This window comes from Mangifera indica, chromosome 13, assembly GCF_011075055.1.
Source record: "Mangifera indica cultivar Alphonso chromosome 13, CATAS_Mindica_2.1, whole genome shotgun sequence".
Classification (NCBI taxonomy): Eukaryota; Viridiplantae; Streptophyta; class Magnoliopsida; order Sapindales; family Anacardiaceae; genus Mangifera; species Mangifera indica.
This window is the reverse complement of record NC_058149.1, coordinates 15,326,225-15,348,638: the sequence shown is the minus strand read 5'-3', so window position 1 is coordinate 15,348,638 and position 22,414 is coordinate 15,326,225. Positions and strand designations below refer to the sequence as shown.

Below are 22,414 nucleotides of genomic sequence, written 5' to 3'. Positions count from 1 at the left end.
TACCCTGGACTTGCTTTGATTTGATGTCATATTAATGAATTTAACATTTAAAGATGGAAAAGGAAAAGGATAAACAGTAGAGGACAAAGACATAAAGCGAAAAAATACATATTAGATAGAGGAATGAGCTGGACATATTGATAAATAATAATAATAATAATATATGGTTTCTATATTTCTAAATTTTGATAACAGCAAATAATAATAAAATATGGTATATGCTCTCTTTTTGGAGAAGTAAACCTAATGCGGACCAATTATATGAAAATTAATATACCATCATTTACTTTAAGTACAATTTTCTCTTAACCACTCCACTGGCAGCAGCCAACGCGGTTTGCTTTTGGCACTTGATCAAGTTAATGGCAGCCGTTGGATGAATAATCTTTCAGCTATATATCGGTCGCCCTTCAAGGTAAAAATAAAAATAAAAATAAAAAAGCGGGAAAAAGACAAAAACATAATAATAAAGCAATGTGGGTCTGAGTCCTCGCAACTTCTTTGAGAAGGCAACACTTCCAGTCTCAGCACCTCCCTCGCTTGAGAGATATAAATATAGACACGCACATTTCATTTCATTTCATTTCCTTCCCTCAATTCAACTATTAACAAACTCAAAACCTCCGGCGCCTTTACTCTCTCTGATTGTCTGTCTCCTCTTTGACTTTGATCGCCATTCTCCAGGTTTGTACTTTTTCGTTCGGTGAGTTTCAGTTAACTTGTGGTTATGTCATGTTTTCAAACCTTCAAATTTCTTGTAGCGACTTATTGGGCGTTAATTCAACTTCTGTTTGGTTGCCGCGTAACTCTACGGAAATGATTCTTGCAATTTTTTTTTTCTTATTGATTATTCAGTATTTTGTATAATGAGATTTTGCACGCTAAGGGGAAAAAAAAAAGATAAATGAACTGAAATTAATTAATTATTTTTTCTTTCTCTTCTCACCAAAATAAAGTTTGGCTACGTTTTAATTGATATTTGTGTGTAGCTTTGATCAATATGTTATAGTATGGTTGTTGGGAAAGCTCGTGAGAAAGAAAAAAGATAATGAATTATATGCAAAGAATATTTATTATTGTATAAAGGCATGGTGGACAGCGATCTTTGCTTATATTGGCTTAAGCTAACTGTTTCCAAATCTATTTCTTTTTCCTTTGTAATCATTTTCTTGCTATGACTATGAGCGCTCGACCTATGGTTAGACCCAATTATTTCTTAATTGTTCTGGCTAACCAGAACAGATTTATTTGTTTTTACTTTGATTGTCGAGTTGAATTGGAATAACTGTTAATCTGTTATGATATCAGGGTTCTAATGCAAGTGTTTTAAGTTCAACTTTTCTGTGCCAGATGGGGCAAGAAGGAACTGGAAAGAAGACAGTGGTCACTCAGGTTAGTTTTGGTGGATTTGACAACAATGTTACAGCAAAAGAACTTACATATTACTTGCAATGTTACATTGGAGATGTGTGGCGCTGTAGGTTGAAGACTTCTTCAACCCCTCCAGAATCCTATCCAGATTTTGATATCATTAAAACTTCAGAAATTCAAAGTACTGATGGTTATAAGAAGGTGGAGCCACATGCCTTTGTGCATTTTGCCTCACCTGAATCTGCAACTGAAGCAATGAATGCTGCAGGCCGTTGTGAGCTCTTTTTCAAGAATCGAGCACTGAAGGCCAGTTTGGGCCCTGAAAATCCATTCCACTTGAATATGAGGAGGAGGACTAGTATTCCGTTCAAATTACCTGATGTATGTGTTGAAATTGGTACCTTAGTTAGCCGAGATGAGTTTTTTGTTGGTTGGAGAGGCCCTTCGTCAGGCGTTGAGTTTTTGGTGGATCCTTTTGATGGAATGTGCAAAATTTGTTTTTCAAGAGATGTTGCTTTCTCTTTCAAAAGCTCTACTGCACGTGCTGTTATTAAATGTGATTTTAAGGTTGAGTTCTTGGTGCAGGACATCAATGAGATCAAACAATATTCAGATTGGTCCTATCAAGTAATTCTATTTCAGCTGGCTTCATCACCTTCAGTGTGGTACAGAACCGCTGATGATGATATAGATGTAACGGTACCATATGATTTGTTGGATGATGATGATCCTTGGATCCGAACCACAGATTTTACACCTAGTGGGGCAATTGGTCGGTGTAATTATTATCGAATTTGTGTCCGTCCCCGTCATGGTGGAAAGCTAAATAGGGCCATGGATTATCTTGGAAAATGTGGGGTGCCAGTAGAGTGCCTCAGGTGGCCACTTAAGATTAGAGATGGACCTGAATTCGGGATGCTCATGACAGATCCATTTTTTTGTATTCATCATAGGGATGGCATAGACTTTGAGGTTATGTATTTGGTGAATGCTGTCATGCATAAAGGAATATTCAGCCAACACCGGCTATCAGATAACTTCTTTAATATACTGAGGAGCCAACCTAAGGAGGTAAATATGGCTGCTCTGAAGCACATATGTTCTTATAAACGGCCTGTGTTTGATGCCTGTAAGAGGCTGCAAGTTTTGCAAGAATGGTTACTCAAGAATCCCAAGCTTTATGAGATTCCTAAGCAGGTGGATGACATTGTAGAAATCAGAAGGTTGGTTATTACCCCAACCAAAGCGTACTGTCTTCCCCCAGAAGTTGAACTCTCCAATAGGGTTCTTCGGAAATATAAAAATGTTGCTGATCGGTTTTTAAGAGTCACCTTCATGGATGAAGGCTTGCAGACAATGAATGCAAATGTTCTTACTTATTATGTTGCTCCAATTGTGAAGGAAATCACATCAAACTCCTTCCCACAGAAGACACGAGTATTTAAGAGGGTGAGGAGCGTTCTCTTAGATGGGTTCTATTTATGTGGTCGCAAATATTCCTTTCTAGCCTTTTCGTCAAATCAATTAAGGGATCGTTCGGCGTGGTTTTTTGCCGAAGATGGGAAGACCAATGTGCTTGACATTAAAAGTTGGATGGGAAAGTTCGTCAATAGGAACATTGCAAAGTGCGCTGCCAGGATGGGCCAGTGCTTCTCATCAACATATGCAACAGTAGAAGTACCGTCAACGGAGGTTAATCATGATCTTTCGGATGTTGAGCGCAATGGATATGTTTTTTCTGATGGTATCGGTATGATCACTCCTGATCTTGCCAAGGAAGTTTCAGAGAAACTGAAATTGAACATGAACCCACTGCCCTGTGCTTATCAAATCAGATATGCGGGTTACAAAGGGGTGGTGGCGTGTTGGCCAGCAAATGGTGTTGGGATTCGACTGTCGTTGAGGAGAAGTATGAACAAGTTCCAGTCTAAACACACTACCTTGGAAATATGCTCATGGACCAGGTTTCAGCCTGGTTTCCTAAATAGGCAGATAATTACATTACTTTCAACGTTGAACATTCCCGAGGAAACATTTTGGCAAATGCAGGTCTCTATGGTTTCTAAACTGAACAAAATGGTCATGGATACTGATGTGGCATTTGAAGTCTTGACTGTATCCTGTACTGATCAAGGAAATACCGCAGCAATGATGCTGAGTGCAGGTTTCAAGCCTCAAGCAGAACCTCATTTACGGGGAATGTTAACCTCTATAAGAGCTGCCCAGCTTTGGGGTCTTAGGGAAAAGGCTCGGATATTTGTTCAGTCCGGGAGGTGGTTGATGGGCTGCTTGGATGAACTTGCGGTATTGGAACAAGGTCAGTGCTTTATCCAAGTGTCCAAGCCATCTTTGGAAAACCGCTTTTCCAAACATGGCTCCAGATTTACAGAGACAGAAAGCAATTTGGAAGTTGTTACCGGATTTGTGGTTATAGCAAAGAACCCGTGCCTTCACCCAGGAGATATAAGGATTTTGGAAGCAGTTGATGTTCCGGGTTTGCACCATTTGTATGATTGCCTTGTTTTCCCTCAAAAGGGTGACAGGCCCCATACAAATGAAGCTTCTGGAAGTGACCTTGATGGGGATCTCTACTTTGTCACTTGGGATGAAAATCTTATCCCTCCTGGTAAGAAGAGCTGGCCTCCGATGCAGTATGATCCTGCTGAGGCCAAACTTTTGTCACGCCCAGTCAATCACCAGGTAGCTTTTCACCTCCTTAGAATGTTCTGACTAAGTTTCTATAACTGTGTGTTTTATTCAGAATCTGGTTAGATGTAATTCTTTTTTTATCATTGACATCATATAATAATTATTCATGCTGCAAACATTCTTTCCATGTTATCTTTCTTTGTAGCACTAAGGTGATTAAGATAATGCTGCAATTGCGCACATGTCTCAATTAAGCCAATGGCAAAAACTGGCATTTTTTTTTAATTTCTACCTGTGGAGCCTGACAATGTTACACCCAACAAAACAGATGAAACAGGTAGCTCAGCAATGTTAATGGCAGTATTACGGATAATACAGTGGCCTCTTGTAGTTTTGAAAGTGTTTTGCCAGACGATGCGAAGTGCTACATTGTTGGTGTAACCTCAGAAAATTCAACATAGAAAAGTGAATGAAGTTATTTTGATGAAATGAGATGATAACAAAACTATATTTGATGAAATCAGATGAATCTAGAATAGCATGTAGCTTTAAAGGTAGCTTATGGATATTTTCTGATTCCTACAAGAAGCTTCAAGTTCTGAGTTATTTTATAATTAGTCTTGTTGAGAGTATTTCTGTAGAACTCTCTTAATTGTGCTGCAATTCTAATCATGTTTTTTTTTTTTTACAGGACATAATAGATTTTTTTGCAAAACACATGGTTAATGAGAACCTAGGTGCAATCTGCAATGCTCATGTTGTTCATGCTGACCTCAGTGAGTATGGAGCACTGGATGAGAAGTGCATCATTCTAGCAGAGTTAGCTGCCACAGCTGTTGATTTTCCCAAAACCGGGAAGGTTGTATCTATGCCGTCACATCTGAAACCAAAGATGTATCCAGATTTTATGGGAAAGCAGGAGTATCAATCATACAAGTCAAACAAAATATTGGGAAGACTCTATCGATATATTAAAGATAATTATGAAGAAGAAATTTCTGCTTCAGCTGAGGTAAACATTAATCCTGTTGAAATCCCCTATGATACAGATCTTGAGGTCACTGGATCTGTTGATTTTATTGTTGATGCTTGGGATAAAAAATGCTCCTATGACAGCCGATTGCTTGGTCTTCTGGACCAGTACAAAGTTAATAGAGAAGAAGAGCTGGTCACGGGGCATATATGGTCTATGCCAAGATACAACAGCCGGAAGCAAGGTGACTTAAAGGAGAGGCTCAAACATTCTTACAGTTCCTTGAGAAAAGAATTTAGGCAAATTTTTGAGAAGATGGAGTCAGATTTTGAGCAACTCTCTGATGCTGAGAAGAGTTTAATCTATGAACGTAAGGCCGCAGCATGGTACCAGGTCACTTACCATCCGAAATGGGTGAAGAAATCATTAGACCTGCAAGAGCTAGATGGCTGTAGGAATGTAGTTTTGCTGAGTTTTGCCTGGATTGCAGATGATTATCTTATTCGGATCAAAATTAGGAATCGAGGAATGGAGAATGTTGACCCTACAAAGCCGGTCAACTCTTTAGCAATGTATCTGGCTGATAGATTGTGACCAGCATTTGAAGCTGTTGACAGCTACTGTTTAAGGCTGTAACAGGGTTTATTGGCTGCAAGCCACTCTGCCATTGTTAAAGGCAAGCTGCCAAGTGATTTTGTTATGGCAGTAATGCTTTGGAACTACTAATCGTGAATGCTATGATTTATATTCTCAATTATAACCAAATGTTTTTCAATAAGATGCTTTATTTGCAAATTTGGATATTATGTATTGGTCTTTGGGTTCTTAATCTAATAAAGTTGTTGGTTGTCTTTAAGTTGCATTCAGGTAATTCTGCGATCAACCTGTTTTTTCTGGCAACCTACAATGATATTTTATTATATGATTGCTCCTTAATGATAGGAACCCATGAGATTCTTTCTTTTTTATTTTAGTTGTTGAATACATGGTTGTCCTTCTGGTTGACAGTCAATGAAGTAGTACTGACCCGTCAATCCCTTCACCATATAGATGCTCCAGAATGAGAGCTTGTGCATTTTTTGATTGACATGATTCTTTTTACCTAAGCTGTTTCAGAAGGTAAGGAAGTAAATGCAAGATTATTTGTCACTTATGCTCTGAAGAAGCAAGCCTTGTGACTTTTACCCCTTTCGACCATGAAGTTTCACAGGGAATTATAGTGAATTTACATGAGAAATTGAGAGTGTGATTGCTAATTTTACATTTTAAACTTGATTATATTGCAGGTTATCAGAGATAAACTTTCGTGGAGCTTACTTGCTGCTTTTTCTGTCTATCAAACAGCACTTCAAATGAATTGTGACAGGTATAAGTTTAGCTCCTCCTTGAGCCTTAAATTGAAAACTAATAAGTTTGACTTGATGCATATAAGTTAATGTTTCGATGCAGACCTTTTCCTATTTTCTTGATACAGTGCTGTCGAAAATTGCTACGTAACTTTAGAGTGACTTTTAATGAGTTTGTAGAGATTGACAGCCTCTTCTTGAGTACACTGACCTTTTTTTCCCTTTTTTCTAGAGGTTTGGTGAAAAATGGTTTTTGTTAGATAAAATGTTAGTCAGATAATTAAAACATAAATATTACGTTATGGATTGATTTGGACAAGGTTAAATACAAGGGGGTCCAGATTGTACTAATTGCAGTTGAAATTAATTTGTCAATTTACCTATATATTCATTAAGATTTTCTTCAAAGACTCAGGGGATAATATTGGAAAAAATCTAATCACAATTTTATTAGAGAATTTTGGTTGGGTAATTTTCTTGTAAAGAACGAGATTGCAGCAGGAATGATGCATCAAATGCGACTCACCGAACCCATTTGATTTGAAAGCAACACAACTCAAGTAACTTTAGAAGTGATAGTGATGGCATTAGTGATAAACCAACTACTTAATAACTAGTAACTGCCCTCTTTCTTTATAGAATTTAATATAGAGATGTGATAAACATTATATATCTATTATCACCGTGTCTGTCATGGCTCAACCATAAGAAAAAGAAAAGTCCTGACTAACTGAGTTGTTTGACAGCTCAATTATAAAACGTAAGGACTTCCACGGAGAAATTTGGGGGTTGGAGTGGACCATGTCCTCTCCTGCTCTCATAATAATGCTTGACCTCAGAAACTGTAAGTTGCTTTTTATATCCATTATTAAATATTAATTCTAGACCAAATTACTGAGAAAAATATAACGTCCGAAGTATACTATAACATCATCAACATAATTAAGTTGCGGATTATACACTTTTTCCTGATTAAGACTTGCTTAATTGATTGCAACCATATATTATTATATGACTAGATTTGTACAGGTAGCAAGCATTATTCCTTTTTGTTTTCAGAAACTAGCGGTTCGTCAACTCTACCAGGTAACACATAAATCTCATAGAAGAATATACTTATTTCAGAGCTCAGTGATATTATAATCGTACATCAATCATCTTTCTGCATACTATGCTTATGAGTTTAATTTTGAGATTAATTGGTAAGGTGACTTTGGACATGCAGAGATGTACGTATACCTTTTATATAAGCTATATTATATTCTGATTATCAAGGATGGACAGAGGCAGGTGAGTGAAGGTGACAAGTCTTTGCAACACTTTTTAAGCTTTGTGTTGAAAGTTCTGAAAGAGCCCTTGAAGGAAATGGAGAGTAGTTATGATGATCAGTATCACTTTTTTTGCCTTGTTGATGAGCAGCAGTTTGAGTAGTAGTCTTTGGTAAAGGAAAATTGGCCTTGGCATTTTGACCAATCATTAGAATGGCAGCTTGATTATATGCGCTTGCTGCAGCTCCAGCAGTCCCAAAGGTGCCTAGCCATACCCTTCTCTTCCTGGAAAAGGTAACAGTTATATATATCTAGAGAAAACCACATTAATATTGTTTTAGGAGCAATTATGTTAGTGGGTGAGCTTACAGTACAGGATTTCGAATTTCAGAGACCCAAGAGCCCCAGTGGCGTTGCCTGACACCTCTGAACTTCTTTGATTGTACCATGTTTTTCTTCGAATCTTGGGAGAGGAATCATAAAAAAGAGAGATCTGCAGAAAGGAGTTATATAAATGAGAACTGCATTATGGACAGAGTAGAGTACAACATATGTAAATCCTAGATGAAGAATTGTCGGCCAAACAGCTTAAAATTCCAAGTAACTAGTACTTGCTGCAATTAAGATTTCACCTACACAACCATGATAACACCTTATTCAATAACCACAAAAATAAATGTATGACGTGCTACTTCTACACACCTTTCTCTTTTCTCTCTCCACAAATTTATCATTTAGACTTTGCCACCATGCAAAAATAACAGCAAAAAGTTCTTAATTTAGTTGGGGGTTGAATATATATGATTTACATCCCATGACGGATCAATTATGGAATCGCAGATAGTCAATCTCTTTAATTAGGGGATGAAATGTCAGCTTTTTGTTTTGGGATATGCCTCTTCATTGGACTGACTTTGTCTTTTGTATTAGCAGTCGTATAATGCCTTGGTATAGTAATAGCAGGCTTAACACATAGTTCTATACATCTTTCCATTTTCCGAATAATATTTACATGTTTGTGATTGACCCATTTGTATTATGGTGTATGTCACAAAAGCATAAACCGTATCGGTCATTGTTAATGTAAAGAATACTGCCTGGTGTATGACGAAGATGAACCAAAGCTAGGCCATTGTTACGGTCAAGGTATACACAAGGAAGAAAAAGAGGAGAACAAAATGGATGGCACATGGTAGCAGAGAACAAGGGACACATGATAGACATCAAGCTAAAGGGAAGTCAACAGGCCAACATATGCACAGTAAAGAAGTTGCAACAACAACATTAATTCATCAGAGTATGGGAACCATAAGCACCTGCAGGAAGGATGAAGTGGCAGCATTGGATTGGCAAAGAAACTCTGCAAGAGAAAAGAATGAAAGAGACTTGGCAGAAGAAAAGAGGAATATGGACCTGGAGGTGGAGAAGAGGGGAAAAAGAGAAGAAAATTGGAAGAAGGGAGAAAGTAGGAGAGTGACCAGCCTCTCGAATAGCTGGTGTTATTGTGTTCTATGTTGAATGTTTAATTTGGTTGTGTTTATGTGGGTGTTTAAGTTCTGGTTTCCAGTAGTTTAGTGTTATCAGATGCTTTTGTCAATGTAATGCTAGCAAAGCTTCAGTAAATTGTTTGTATCACATTCAGTAAAAGGTTTAATACAAGAAGCAGTTCCTTCTATTAGTTTGCAATCCATACAATCATTTACAATATCCATTCTTATCACAATATTTCTGCTTCATTATTCTGGAGTGTGGCAGAGACTTCATCCAGCAACAACGAAGGCTTGAGCAGAACCGGTTTGTTTGTACAGTGTTGGTGATAGCTCCGAATCTCTATCGGCCACATATAAGCATCTATAAAAAAAATTATTATTAGATATACTTGGACAATTGGCATATACAATGGGGTGCTTGGATGCGAAGGAGAGAACATATATTTTTAATTGGGTTTTATACAACAAAGAAAGATTTGTCTCTTTCTTGATACTTGAGATCTCAAGAAACAGTGAAAGCAAGATGCTCTTCCTCACTATATAGGCATATATTGGTCATGCCATGCATATAGTCTACAGCTTCATTTCCAAACCTAACTATAGCTTCAAAATCCTCAAGGTAAGCTTCGATCTTTATTTATAATTTTGTGTTTGATTACATAGTTTTATATTTTTTTCATATCGGGTTAATTGATTTTTAGGTTGTTACTCACAAGACAGGAGAGAAATGACTTCACCAACTTTGCTTCATGGGACCATTTTTGTGACAATTTATGGGATTGATAAGCTACACACTGGATTTGGATTTGCTTCGGCTCAAAAGGTGAATACATTTCTTTCTTCTATTTAATCTTTTCAGGATTCAGTTCATTCCTAATGTCTAATTAGAATTTGGAGTACCTGGTTCCTGCGTATAGTTTGCCCTTAAAGATGATTTCATTTAAGAAAAATATGCATGCTCTTAATTTTAGAAGCAAACTAGAAACTGTACAAATAGTAACACAATAAGGAGAAAGAACATGTGTAATTTATCTTGACACACATAAGAGTGGATTATGTCTAGACACATTAATTAGGTCGGGCTAAATAGAGGGCTGATCCGAAACACGAATTTATACCCTGACACGATAAGGCCCGATTTAATACTATAACGTATTGGGTTATGAACTTTAATATTAAGCTCATAAGCCGACTCGGCCCAATCTATTACTATTAAAAAAATAAAAATTATAAAAAAATCAGAGGGTAGAAGGGCAGAAGCAGTTGGCTTTTGCCTTTGTGTGGTAGAAGCACAAAGGCAGGAGCCTTAAATATATATATATATTTTTAAATTTTTTATTTATTTATTTTTCTATATATAAATCAATCTAACTCTTCATCAATTTTAATTTCTATCAATTTTAATTTTTTTAATTATATTATCAATCCCATTTTCACTCATTAACTCTTTTTCAAAAATTATATAAATTCATAAATAATAATTCTTTGTGTTTATAATTTTATTTTCATTTTAATTTTATTATTATAAAATATTACAAATGGATCTAATGTTAAAAGAATTTAGAGATTTGAATGTTAAAAATGAATAAATAAATGGTATAGTATATATATTTTATTTACGTTTGTAATTTATACAGTATGTAAATCAATTTATTTGTATTATATTATAAATTTATAATATTTTCTATCATATAACCACAATATTATTTCACTATAAATGAGAGATCATAAATAAAACATTTGAAGTATTGTTTTCGATTTTAATAATTAAAAAATAATTTATATTTAAAAATTTTAACTAAAATTAAACAATTATTTAAATGGGCCGACCCATTTATATATGGGTCGGGCTTTGGGCCTTCAAAAATATATGGGTCGACCCAACCCGAAGGCCCATTACTGTATGGGCCTTGGGCCCAACCCATAAGCTTGATGGGTCGGGTCGATTGCCGGCCCAACCCATTGCTTTATCTGGTTATGTCCAACAGAATCAATATTATAAAATATTTTCTGATCCCTCTTGTTTCAATAATGCATTTGCTATAGAATTGTTATATCTGTTTTTACACTCATATGATAGAATAATGTGTTGATGTACTAAAGTTATTATCCTTAAACCAAACCCTATTAGAATTTTTACCATTTAAGGAAATTCTTAAATAACTATTCATGAGATAAGCCTAAGTTATGGATAACACCTAAAGATAGGTAGCATCTCATGGGTTACACCCTAATCATTGCATAAGGAAGGGGCGAGTAGTTAAACGCTGCTTATGGGCTTAGAGGTTAGAGGTGGATTCAAATTCCGTTGAACTCAAACACCCCGACTCAATTTCAACTTGAATGTAAAATGTTTCAATACGAGTTTATTGAGCCAAAGTTAATATAACTCGAGTTTGACTTGAATAAAAAATAATTTTATTTGAGTTTAATTTGAATTTATAACGAGTTTGTAACTCATTGACACAATAATGTTGTTTAACCCAATAATGGGCAAAACAATGTTATTTTGATAATTGTTTGATATAAATCGAATCAACTTACAAGCCAAATTTGAATTGAATCGAGTCATCAATATAACTCACGAGTTAAATTGAATCGAACTCTCTCTAGCTTTAGTTCAATTTGGTTTCAAATAAGAGACAACCCTCTCAATTCGTTTTTGATTGAGTTTAATCTAAATAAATTCAATTTGAACCGAATTGAATTGGTTTTTGAGACCAAAACAACTCAATTGGGGTCTAGCTCTATCAAAGGCACCCCCCTCTACACCCTTGCTTGCTCACTGGTGAGTGGGATCCATGTCTACTAACTGGGGATTGGGACCCTATATATGTCAGCGTGGTTCTTTATAGACGAAGTAGTAGTTAATTCCAACATGATAGCCTAGTGTTATAAAGCTTCCCTTTTTATGGTAGCTGTATTTACATTTTTTTACCTGTACTAAGATCATATTTTTTATTTTTGTATGTGAGTTTGGTAATATATGTATATTCTTATCTATATAATTCATGTTACAACTGAGAACCTATACAGTCTAACAATATTATTATAATGTATTAATATATTCGTTTACAAATTATCTTGAGGCATGACTATTGTTTATGAGTTTGTTATTGTCTGGAACCTGAACTCATTTGTTTTCTTTGATCACATTAGTGGGGCCAAAAGGTTTTATATCAAGTCAAGAAAACAGTATGCGGGCCTGAGGTATTTTTTAATTCTTCTCTGGCTGGTCAATTAGATTTTTGATAATATTTTTTTATAACTTTGTCAAATGTTTTTGCAGGTTTTTAGTTCTCAACTGTATGCAACTGTTGATTTAGACAAGGCAAGGTTGGGGAGGACGAGAATGCTGAAATCTCTATCCTCGAAACCCCAATGGAATGAGTTTTTTCGCATATACTGTGCCCATTTGACCTCAAGCGTTGTATTTTCAATAAAAAATGACAATCCTATTGGAGCAACACTTATTGGAAGAGCTCATGTACCGGCTGAGGATCTTGTCAGGGCGAATACAGTGGACAGATGGGTTCCAATTGTTGACGAAGATTTTAATCCTATATTAGGAGGCTCCAAAATTCATGTTAAGTTGGAATATGTTGATGTTGCTAAGGAGAATTACTGGTCTCAAGGAATTGGAAGTCCTCACTATGGGGGAGTTCTTTCAGCATTCTTTAATCAGCGACAGGGTTGCATGGTTACTTTGTATCAAGATGCTCATGTTCAAGAAGAATTCAGGCCTCCAATCCTTCTATCTGGCGGAATCCAATATGAATTTCCCAGATGTTGGGAGGACATCTTCTATGCAATCAATAATGCCAAGCATTTGATTTATATAACTGGCTGGTCTGTGTATGTTGAAATAACTCTGATAAGGGATGGGCAGGAGAGACCGAAAATCAAGCTTGGGGATTTGCTGAAGAAGAAAGCCAATGAAGGTGTGACAGTTTTGATGCTTGTTTGGGATGACAGGTCTTCAGTTGGAGATTTAAAGAAGGATGGTTTGATGGCAACTCATGACCAAGAAACAGCAGATTATTTTCGCAACACAAATGTTAAATGTGTATTGTGCCCTCGTGATGCTGGCGGGAATAGAAATAAAATTCAAGGTTATGAAATAGCGACCCTATTTACTCACCATCAAAAGACTTTGGTCGTTGACAGCGAAATTCCCGGGGGAGCATCACAAAAGAGAAGGATTGTGAGTTTTGTTGGTGGCATTGATCTTTGTGATGGGAGATATGATATACAAATACATCCCCTTTTCGCGACCTTGAAAACCAACTCATTGCACCATGAGGATTTCCACCAGCCCAACTTTCCAGGTTCTTCTATAAAGAAAGGCGGTCCAAGAGAGCCGTGGCATGACATTCATTGCAAACTAGAAGGTCCCGTTGCATGGGATGTGTTATTCAATTTTGAGCAAAGGTGGAAAAAGCAGGCTGACGCCAAGTTTCTGATTCCCAAGGAGAGGTTTGACGAAATCATAATCCATCCAACTTCATTAAGTATGGCATCAAATCCCGAATCATGGAATGTCCAGCTATTTCGATCTATCGATGGTGGTGCTGCTTATGGTTTCCCCACTAATGTTCAAGAAGCATACAAAGTTGGCCTTGTTACAGGGAAAGGTCGAGTGATTGATAGAAGCATTCAAGATGCATACATCAATGCCATTCGTCGAGCAAAGAACTTTATTTACATTGAAAACCAATATTTTTTGGGAAGCTCGTACAGTTGGCTTTCAAAAGATATAAAAGTTGAAGATATCGCTGCTTTGCATCTCATACCAAAGGAGCTTTCTCTGAAGATTGTTAGCAAGATAGAAGCAGGGGAGAGATTTGCTGTGTACATTGTGATTCCAATGTGGCCCGAAGGAATACCTGAGAGTGGTTCTGTGCAGGCAATATTAGATTGGCAAAGAAGAACAATTGAAATGATGTATTATGATATTGCTCAAGCCCTTAAAAAGAGAAGACTTAATGCACATCCCAAAGAGTATTTATCATTCTTTTGCCTTGGAAATCGTGAGAAAAGAATGCCGGGAGAATATGTACCTCCAGAGACACCAGAGCCAGGTAGTGATTATCAGAGAGCTCAACAGGCTCGGCGTTTCATGATCTACGTTCATGCAAAAGTGATGATAGGTAAGTAATGACTATTTTATAGTTGCATTTATTAAACTATGCATTCAATTGTAAAAATACCTAAAAGGTTATGAATTTGTTACTCTTTCAGTTGATGATGAATACATAATCATTGGATCTGCCAATATCAATCAGAGGTCAATGGACGGTGGAAGAGACACAGAGATCGCAATGGGAGCCTTTCAGCCACGTCATTTAACGACTCCTTATGAACCAGCCAGGGGTCAAACATATGGATTCAGAATGGCATTATGGTACGAGCACCTTGGATTATTGCACAATTCATTCAACCATCCTGAAAGTTTGCAATGCATTCAAACAGTGAACCAGTTCGCCACTGATCTTTGGGGATTGTACAACAGCAATACCCTTGATGATAATCTTCCAGGTCACCTATTACCTTATCCCATTGAAGTTACCAACGATGGTGTTGTGAAAACTATTCTAGGATTTGAAATTTTCCCTGACACCAAGGCTCATGTGTTTGGCAACAAATCAGAATACCTTCCACCTATTCTCACCACTTAGATCTATTGATGTAATATGACAACACTTCTTCATGTAATCCCACATTATATATGTATTTGATTTGTAATAAATAATAAAGGTTTTTTATTTGTATGCGTAAAGTGGTGTAAGATATGGTTACCCAAAATGGGTTGCTTTGAAGCAAAGGCAGGAAAAGATTCTAAATGAATTTTGGAGTAAAAGAATTTTCTCTTTCTTGATGCTTCATCTAAAGAACTAATAAATTAAAGATGCTCTTTTTTCCCTCTAGAGATTAATCAGAAATCTATCCATTTTCAAGGTTTCTTCCTGTTCTTGAAGGTTGGCGATATTAGTTTATTTCGAAGTTTTTGACAATTTATGAAGTTGTTTATTTATAGTTTGATGTGATTTGTAGGTTACAATGCAAAGGGAAATGGATTCACCAACTTTGCTACATGAGATAATTTTGGTGACAATATATGAAATCGATAAATTACATATTGGATTTAGATTTGTTTTAGTTCAAAAGATAATATGTACATTTCTTTTTCAAATATTTTTGTGATAACTTATAAAAAAATATTATTTTTATCTTTAAAATAATTTTGAACATAGGTTTTATTAAAAATAATCGGTTTTATCTAATCTTTGTTATATTGTATTTGTCTCTCATCTTAAAAGATAATATAATTGATTAATCGATTTTCTTGTTACCATATTCTATATTGACTCTAAATTGCATGCATGTCTCCAACTTTACCTTTGACCTTAAAAAAATCATTTAATAAATTTTGAGTAACCTTCAACTGTTGTTCTTTTATTTGAACATGCCAGTGCGGGAGAAAGTTTTTATCTCAAGTCAAGAAAATAATGTGCGGGCTTGAGGTACCTAATTCTTCGTTTTGCTACATCGCAATGTCATCAATTTAAGTCTTGTGAATTAGATTTTTCATATTTCTACATCTAATTGACTTCTCATAACTCTCTTGGAGTTTTTTGGTTCCCAACCGTATGCAACTATCGATTTAGATAAGGCAAGGGTGGGGAGAACCAGAATGCTTAAAAATCATTCCTCCAAGCCCCAGTGGAACGAGTTCTTTCACATATATTGTGCCCATCTGATATCAAATGTTGTATTTACAAACAAATATGACAATCTTATTGGGGCTACACTAGTTGGAAGAGCTTATTTATCAGCTTAAGACATTGTAAGAGGGAATCCAATTGACAGATGGGTTCCTATTGTAGATGAAGATCTTAATCCAATACTGGGAGGTTCCAAAATTCGTGTTAAGTTGGAGTATGTCAATGTTGCTAGGGAGAATTTTTGGTCTCAAGGAATTGGAAGTCCTCGATATGGTGGAGTTCTCTTAACATTCTTTAACCAACGACGTGGTTGCATGGTTACTTTATATCAGGATGCTCATGTGCAAGACAATTTTAAGCCTCAAATTTTTCTACCTGGAGGAATTTAATATGAATTTCACAGATGTTGGGAGGACATTTTTTTATGCAATCAATAACGCCAAACATTTTATTTATATAACTGGCTGGTCTGTGTATGTTGAAATAACTTTGATAGGGGATGGACAGAAGAGTCATATGATCAAGCTCGGGGATTTGCTGAAGAAGAAAGCCAATGAAGGTGTGACAGTTTTGATGCTTGTGTGGGATGACAGGTCTTCAGTTGGAGATTTAAAGAAGGGTGGTTTGATGGCCACTCATGACCAAGAAACAGCAGATTATTTTCGCAACTCAAATGTTAAATGTGTTTTGTGTCCTCGAGTTGCTGATAATCATAGAAGTAAAATTCAAGGGTATGAAATAGCTGCCATGTTTACTCACCATCAAAAAACTGTGGTGGTTGACAGTCAAGTACCAGGTACTAGAGAATCACAAAAGCGAAGGATTGTGAGTTTTATCGGTGGGATTGATCTTTGTGAAGGAAGGTATGATATACAAGCACATCCTCTTTTCGTGACTTTGGACAGCAACTCATTGCATCATGAGGATTTCCACCAACCGAACTCTCTAGGTTCTTCAATTAAAAAACGTGGTCCAAGGGAGCCTTGGCATGATATTCAGTACAGACTAGAAGGTCCTGTTGCATGGGATGTCATGAACAATTTCGAGCAGAGGTGGAAAAAGCAAGTTGGAAATAAGTTTCTAATTTCCAAGGAGAAGTTTGATGAAATCATAGTCCATCCAACTTCAAACGATATGTCATCAAACATTAAACCATGGAATGTTCAATTATTTCGGTCCATTGATGGGGGTGCCGCATATGGATTTCCTAGCGATGTTCATGAAGCATACCAATTAGGCCTTCTTACTGGGAAAGATAGTGTCATTGACAGAAGCATTCAAGATGCATATATCAATGCTATTCGTCAAGCAAAGAACTTTATTTGCATTGAAAACCAATATTTCTTGGGAAGTTCGTACAATTGGCTTTCAAAAGATATAAAAGTTGAGGATATTGTTGCTTTGCACATACCAAAGGAGCTTTCTCTGAAGATTGTTAGCAAGATAGAAGCAGGGGAGAGATTCGCTGTGTACATTGTGATTCCATTGTGGCCCGAAGGAATACCTGAGAGTAGTTCTGTGCAGGCAATATTAGATTGGCAAAGAAGAACAATTGAAATGATGTATTATGATATTGCTCAAGCCCTTAAAAAGAGAAGACTTATTGCACATCCTAGAGAGTATTTATCATTCTTTTGCCTTGGAAATCGTGAGAAAAGAATACCGGGAGAATATGTACCTCCAGAGACACCAGAGCCAGATAGTGATTATCAGAGAGCTCAACAGGCTCATCGTTTCATGATCTATGTTCATGCAAAAATGATGATAGGTAAGTAATCATCCTACTCTATATGCATTCAAATAAACCCTCTAATCAATTGTCCATAAAGTGAAATATTCATTACTCTTTCAGTTGATGATGTACATAATAATTGGATCTGCCAACATCAACCAGAGGTCAATGGATGGTGGAAGGAACACAGAGATAGCAATGGGGGCCTTTCAGCCTGGTCATTTAACGACTCCTAATGAAACAGCCAGGGGCCAAATATATAGATTCAGAATGGCATTATGGTGCGAGCACCTGGGACAACTGCATGTCTCATTCAACCATCCGGAAACTCTGCTATGCATTCAAAAAGTGAATGAGATCGCTGAGAAATGTTGGGAAATGTACACAAGCGATGCCTTTGAAGATGATCTTCCAGGTCATCTACTCCCCTATCCCATTGAAGTTACCATTGATGGAGCTATCAAAACTATTTCAGGATATGAAGTGTTCCCTGATACCAAGGCTCATGTACTTGGAAACAAATCAGACGTCCTTCCTGCAATTCTTACTACCTAGACCTATTGATGTACATATTTACAATAATTTGTATCTTCAGAATTCTCGCACATTCTATATGATGTGTAAACAATAAATGAATGTATTTGAGAGTACTCTCACTGTCAAGAAATGCTTGACCTATAATATGGGATTATATAAAATTGCATTTGCTTTCTATCAAAACGTGCCTACTTTTATTCCTTCAAATGTTTTGGTTTTGAGTTGTTTTGAATTAACTGCTTAGGAAACAATTGAATTGTTGAAATTAAGTGCTAACAAAAGTAGATATGGATTGAAATTGTTTAATTATAAGCAACTTCTTTTATGTGGGGTATAGAGCAATAGATAGGGATGGGTTTGGTCCGAATTGAAAGATCTAACCTTAATTCAAGTTTGAATTGAAATTATAATATTTGGTTTGAAATTAAATTTGTTTAAATTAATATATAATACCATTAAATTATTGTTAATATGATAAATAATATTATTTTAAATATAAATAATATCATAATATGAATATACAAATGAGTATTTAATCAAATTATCAAATTAAATCTCCAACTTAAAATCAACTATTTCAAATGGAGTTATATTCGACAGGTACTAACTTGGTCTGCATCCCCCTCAGTGAACGCCATTCTGACTCCACTTGAAATGTCATTCTTATCCACAATATCTAAACTTTCAGTTGCAAGTGCAAACAACATCAGATGTTATCTAACTTCCAACTGTGTTCTTTTTTTATTATTTTATTCAAAAATAGCAGTTACTTCCTCGAGCAGATACAAAGTGATAGAACCGTTTAGTTGAAGTTGAACCACGGGGCCAAAACAACTAACTTTTTCCAGGAAGGAAAACCGAGATGATCCCAAAAACGAATCCCATTTCTATCATGCAATTTTCTAGGTTTGTAATTCTCTTTTTCTATATTTTTACCATCTCCTGTATTTTTATTTAATTGGGTTTCGGTTAAATTTTTGCAGGATTTTTGTGAGCCTCCTTTCTGCATATAAAGTTTCGCTTAAAAGATCTGTGGTTTGGTGCTCTTAAATGCAATTCTGTAGATACGTCCCGCCTTGGATCTGTCATCTTTTTGCATGCATGGGGTCAGTCATTTCATTTCCATTCATGTAGAATATAAACATATACATATGTTACGTTTTTCTTTTCTGGGTTGTTGCTTCTGTGATTTTTTCTGAGAAACTTTGGGGATAAAAAGAGAAAAGGATTTTTATAGTTTTAGATTCTCTCTTTGAATGCAGAGCCGATATAGGAAATTGAATGGAAAGGTAAAGTTTGAAATAGTTATTCTTATTCAACTATTTCATCCTTAACCTTTCCATTAGGATTTTGTAATTTTTCGTGGATTAAAGACTGTAAAAGCTTAGGAGTTAAAGTTTTCAATCTAGTAGGCTTTTTAAGCTTTCTGAGTCACCAAACTTACAGTTATATAAGGTGTCATGTGTATATGTGCTTGCTTGTTCTGTAAGGGAGCCGTGTTATCGCTTTTTATGTTTTCCATTCTTTTCTTGAAGTCTTGGGCACTTGGTTATACTATACAACACAATACACGTAGGGTTATGCTTTTGCTTTGACATTCATTAGGAGATTTGATATTCTAAATATTTTTTCCCGGTTCTAATGGAGAGATGTTTTGTGAAGAAACCATGTTGTTCATTTGTTCTGTTTTCTGGAGCTTATATCCGTATGCATACACGTTGGTTGTTAAAATCATTTAGGAACAAATTCAAGGCTCATTTCAGTGTGAGGAAGTTTTTTTTCCTAATTTAGTCAATTTGTATATTTGTTTGGAATGGAATGCTTTATTTCTTAATGGCTTGCTTAGTTATATGGCATAAGAGTTCAGTCATCAAAATTGAACTGTTGATTTTCCTGAAGGCAGATTGATGTTGATTGGCTTTCAAGTAAACCTTTTTCATTTTGTCAATCTGAATGAACATAAGATGTGCTGGGGAAGGGTAATTTAAAGGTGTAAACAACAAAAGTAGGATGAATGAAAGCTAAAGAACATGATGAATTATATCATGAAAACAAATACAATCTTTTAAGTGGTAGGAATGAGGGCTCTACTGTCAGGCATCATCAGAATATTTCTGAAATTTAATGCTTATCTTGTCTGTTTACAGTATTTCCCAATGTTTTTAGTTTCCCCTTGCTTTCATCTACTGTTATTTCTTAGCATGAAAAATAATTTCTCTTTTGAGTGCACATAAACGAATGAGGCTTTATGGCAGGATGATAAATGTTTCAGCAGTTGGTCACATTTTTTCATATCTTATTTAATCACTTTCCTGTCTGTATGCTGGATTGAGGATGGACTTGTTCGTTTCTGGTACTAATCATGCCTGTGGTGAAACCTGATTTGTAACAGAGCAGAGGCTGTTTTGGATGCTTAACTAAAAGCACACAGATTACTTCCATGGATGAGCCATTAGACAGATTGAAAATTCAACGAAAAACAGTGAAGAAACCTAGCATAGACGATTTCTGGAGCTCTAGCAGTGGTGAGGTGGACAACAATGAGATTCAGTCCAGAATTGTGTCATCAGTTTGTGCATCAAACCAATCCCTTCATACTGTCAATGGTTCTGGTAGCACAAGCATGCCTTCTGAATTTGTGAATCATGGCAAGTTCTACTTCTTTGAATTTTCCTGTCTATATTACTAAGGCTGACTATTGGATCCCTTATATGAATGTGAATTTGCTTGTACATTTTACGCTGAACTTCTCTACTTGACTAGATATTCCAAATAACATGATAGATTTTCCTGGAAACATGGTTGAATTTTCTCTTCTCTTTTGTTATTTTATCTTGTGATTCTACATGCATGTAGAAATCTATAGCTACGCTGTTCTGGTTTCATCAATATGATTTTAACTTGTCTGCTTCTACACCAGGGGTGAATTTATAGGTTTCAGATGCTCTTCCTTGTTTTACTGCCCTGTGTTTATACAGTGTTATTGCTGCATTTATGGGCGCCTCTTTCTCTTCTTACATTCTTCTATTCTGTTTTTCAATAATATTTCGTTTTGTCAAATGAATTCCCTTAACTGTGGAGCCTTCACTGGGCTGGCTCAGGTCTTCTTCTCTGGAACCAGACACGGCAGCAATGGCTTGCAAACAAAAGTTCTCAAAGTCGAAAGCAAGTTCAAGAACCTACAATAAGGTGCATAAATTTCATTGCTACCAACACTGAATATCAAGCTTTTACTTTTCGCATGACTTTTGTATGTCTAATATGCTATTCAAAACAAGCCTTAATCACTTGAGATTTTGTTCTGGGCTATAAACTTGTGTCACATAGTTCCACATGAATTAACTACTGTGTTTTGCAGTTGGAATGCTTCTTACGAAAGTTCACTGGGAACTAGCAAGCCTTTTGCTCAACCAGTCCCTCTCCCGGTAAGTAGACTCTACTTTCTGCAGTTATTATTGTTAAGAATGTTGATGACTGCTCATTCATTGCACATCATATTGACAGGAAACGGTGGATTTTCTTGTTGATGTTTGGAAAAAGGAGGGTTTGTATGACTGAGGAGACACACTGAGGCTTAATTTGGTTTTTTTTTTTCCACAGTTGATCAACTTTTTCCTCATTTCAATAGGTTCTCTGTACAAAGGCATCTGATGATTGTACTTATCAGAAACTCAATGATTGTGGTGGAAGTTTCTTATGGAGACAGAAAGATAATTTAATTAAAAAGTTTAGCCCCCAAAATGGACCTACATTCAACTACTCCATATGACTCTATGAAGTAATTGCAACGTGTTTTGTATTTGTTTTTATGGATGATATTAAAGATTAGAGATAGAGATGAGTCTAATTCCAAATGAAATCATCTCATCTCTTTGCCTTTCCTTGTGTTTAAGTTTAAACTAATTACATTGATTTGAAAAATGAGGAAGATTAAGATTATTTTACTTTCTGGATGGAAATTTCCTTTAGTCAAAGAATATCAATTTTATGAAGAAAAAGCATCCCTCCCTATAAGCACAACAATCTATAGCAGATAACAGTGGTACCCAACACAGATCATTCTACTACTGGGAACTTGTGAAGGATTGGGCTGGGGAAAATATTCTTGATACATTGCATAGAACCTAATACAATGGTCAAATGGGGCAACAGGGAGATCCATTTGAACTTTCAAATTTAATAGTAATGCATTTCGTCAATAAAGCATAACAATAATACTTCAAAATTATGAACCTGGGAAGAATCCGTACTTGATTCTTTTATCGATAAACCTATAGGTATATATTAAAATGGTATTATTATTATTTTCCACCATCATGTTCT

The 22,414-nt window shown here is 35.9% G+C and overlaps 4 protein-coding genes and 1 pseudogene across 9 annotated transcripts; 4 read left to right on the top strand and 1 right to left on the bottom strand.

Moving 5' to 3' along the window:
- Positions 1-543: 543 nt before the first annotated feature.
- On the top strand, positions 544-5,849 carry LOC123194714 (RNA-dependent RNA polymerase 6-like). Of its 4 annotated transcripts, XM_044608085.1 has the most exons (4): positions 548-684; positions 1,351-1,392; positions 1,482-4,071; positions 4,712-5,849. In XM_044608085.1, exons 3-4 carry the CDS (start codon positions 1,627-1,629, stop codon positions 5,585-5,587), a joined length of 3,321 nt encoding a protein of 1,106 aa, XP_044464020.1. In that variant the 5' UTR covers positions 548-684; positions 1,351-1,392; positions 1,482-1,626; the 3' UTR covers positions 5,588-5,849. The 4 variants fall into 4 exon arrangements, with proteins under 4 accessions (XP_044464017.1, XP_044464016.1, XP_044464020.1 ...); XM_044608082.1 differs by having other exon boundaries at positions 544-684; positions 1,351-4,071; XM_044608081.1 differs by having other exon boundaries at positions 544-684; positions 1,309-4,071.
- Positions 5,850-7,482: 1,633 nt separating this feature from the next.
- LOC123194715 (ethylene-responsive transcription factor WIN1-like) lies at positions 7,483-8,059 on the bottom strand. Its single transcript, XM_044608086.1, has 2 exons — positions 7,977-8,059; positions 7,483-7,892 (listed from the first exon to the last, which is right to left on the bottom strand). The coding sequence occupies exons 1-2, from the start codon at positions 8,054-8,056 to the stop codon at positions 7,610-7,612; spliced, it is 363 nt and encodes a 120-aa protein (XP_044464021.1). The 5' UTR covers positions 8,057-8,059; the 3' UTR covers positions 7,483-7,609.
- Positions 8,060-12,394: 4,335 nt separating this feature from the next.
- LOC123194471 (phospholipase D alpha 1-like) lies at positions 12,395-14,841 on the top strand. The gene is made up of 2 exons (XM_044607684.1): positions 12,395-14,247; positions 14,339-14,841. The coding sequence occupies exons 1-2, from the start codon at positions 12,450-12,452 to the stop codon at positions 14,773-14,775; spliced, it is 2,235 nt and encodes a 744-aa protein (XP_044463619.1). The 5' UTR covers positions 12,395-12,449; the 3' UTR covers positions 14,776-14,841.
- A 738-nt stretch (positions 14,842-15,579) lies between these two features.
- LOC123195245 lies at positions 15,580-18,109 on the top strand (annotated as a pseudogene).
- A 652-nt stretch (positions 18,110-18,761) lies between these two features.
- Positions 18,762-21,968, top strand: LOC123195174. 3 transcript variants are annotated; one of them, XM_044608816.1, is made up of 6 exons: positions 18,762-18,997; positions 19,075-19,197; positions 20,489-20,739; positions 21,193-21,280; positions 21,450-21,516; positions 21,596-21,968. In XM_044608816.1, exons 2-6 carry the CDS (start codon positions 19,142-19,144, stop codon positions 21,647-21,649), a joined length of 516 nt encoding a protein of 171 aa, XP_044464751.1. In that variant the 5' UTR covers positions 18,762-18,997; positions 19,075-19,141; the 3' UTR covers positions 21,650-21,968. The 3 variants fall into 3 exon arrangements, with proteins under 3 accessions (XP_044464751.1, XP_044464752.1, XP_044464750.1); XM_044608817.1 differs by having other exon boundaries at positions 18,764-18,997; positions 20,484-20,739; XM_044608815.1 differs by lacking the exons at positions 18,762-18,997; positions 19,075-19,197 and adding an exon at positions 19,684-19,855 and having other exon boundaries at positions 20,484-20,739.
- Positions 21,969-22,414: the final 446 nt, after the last annotated feature.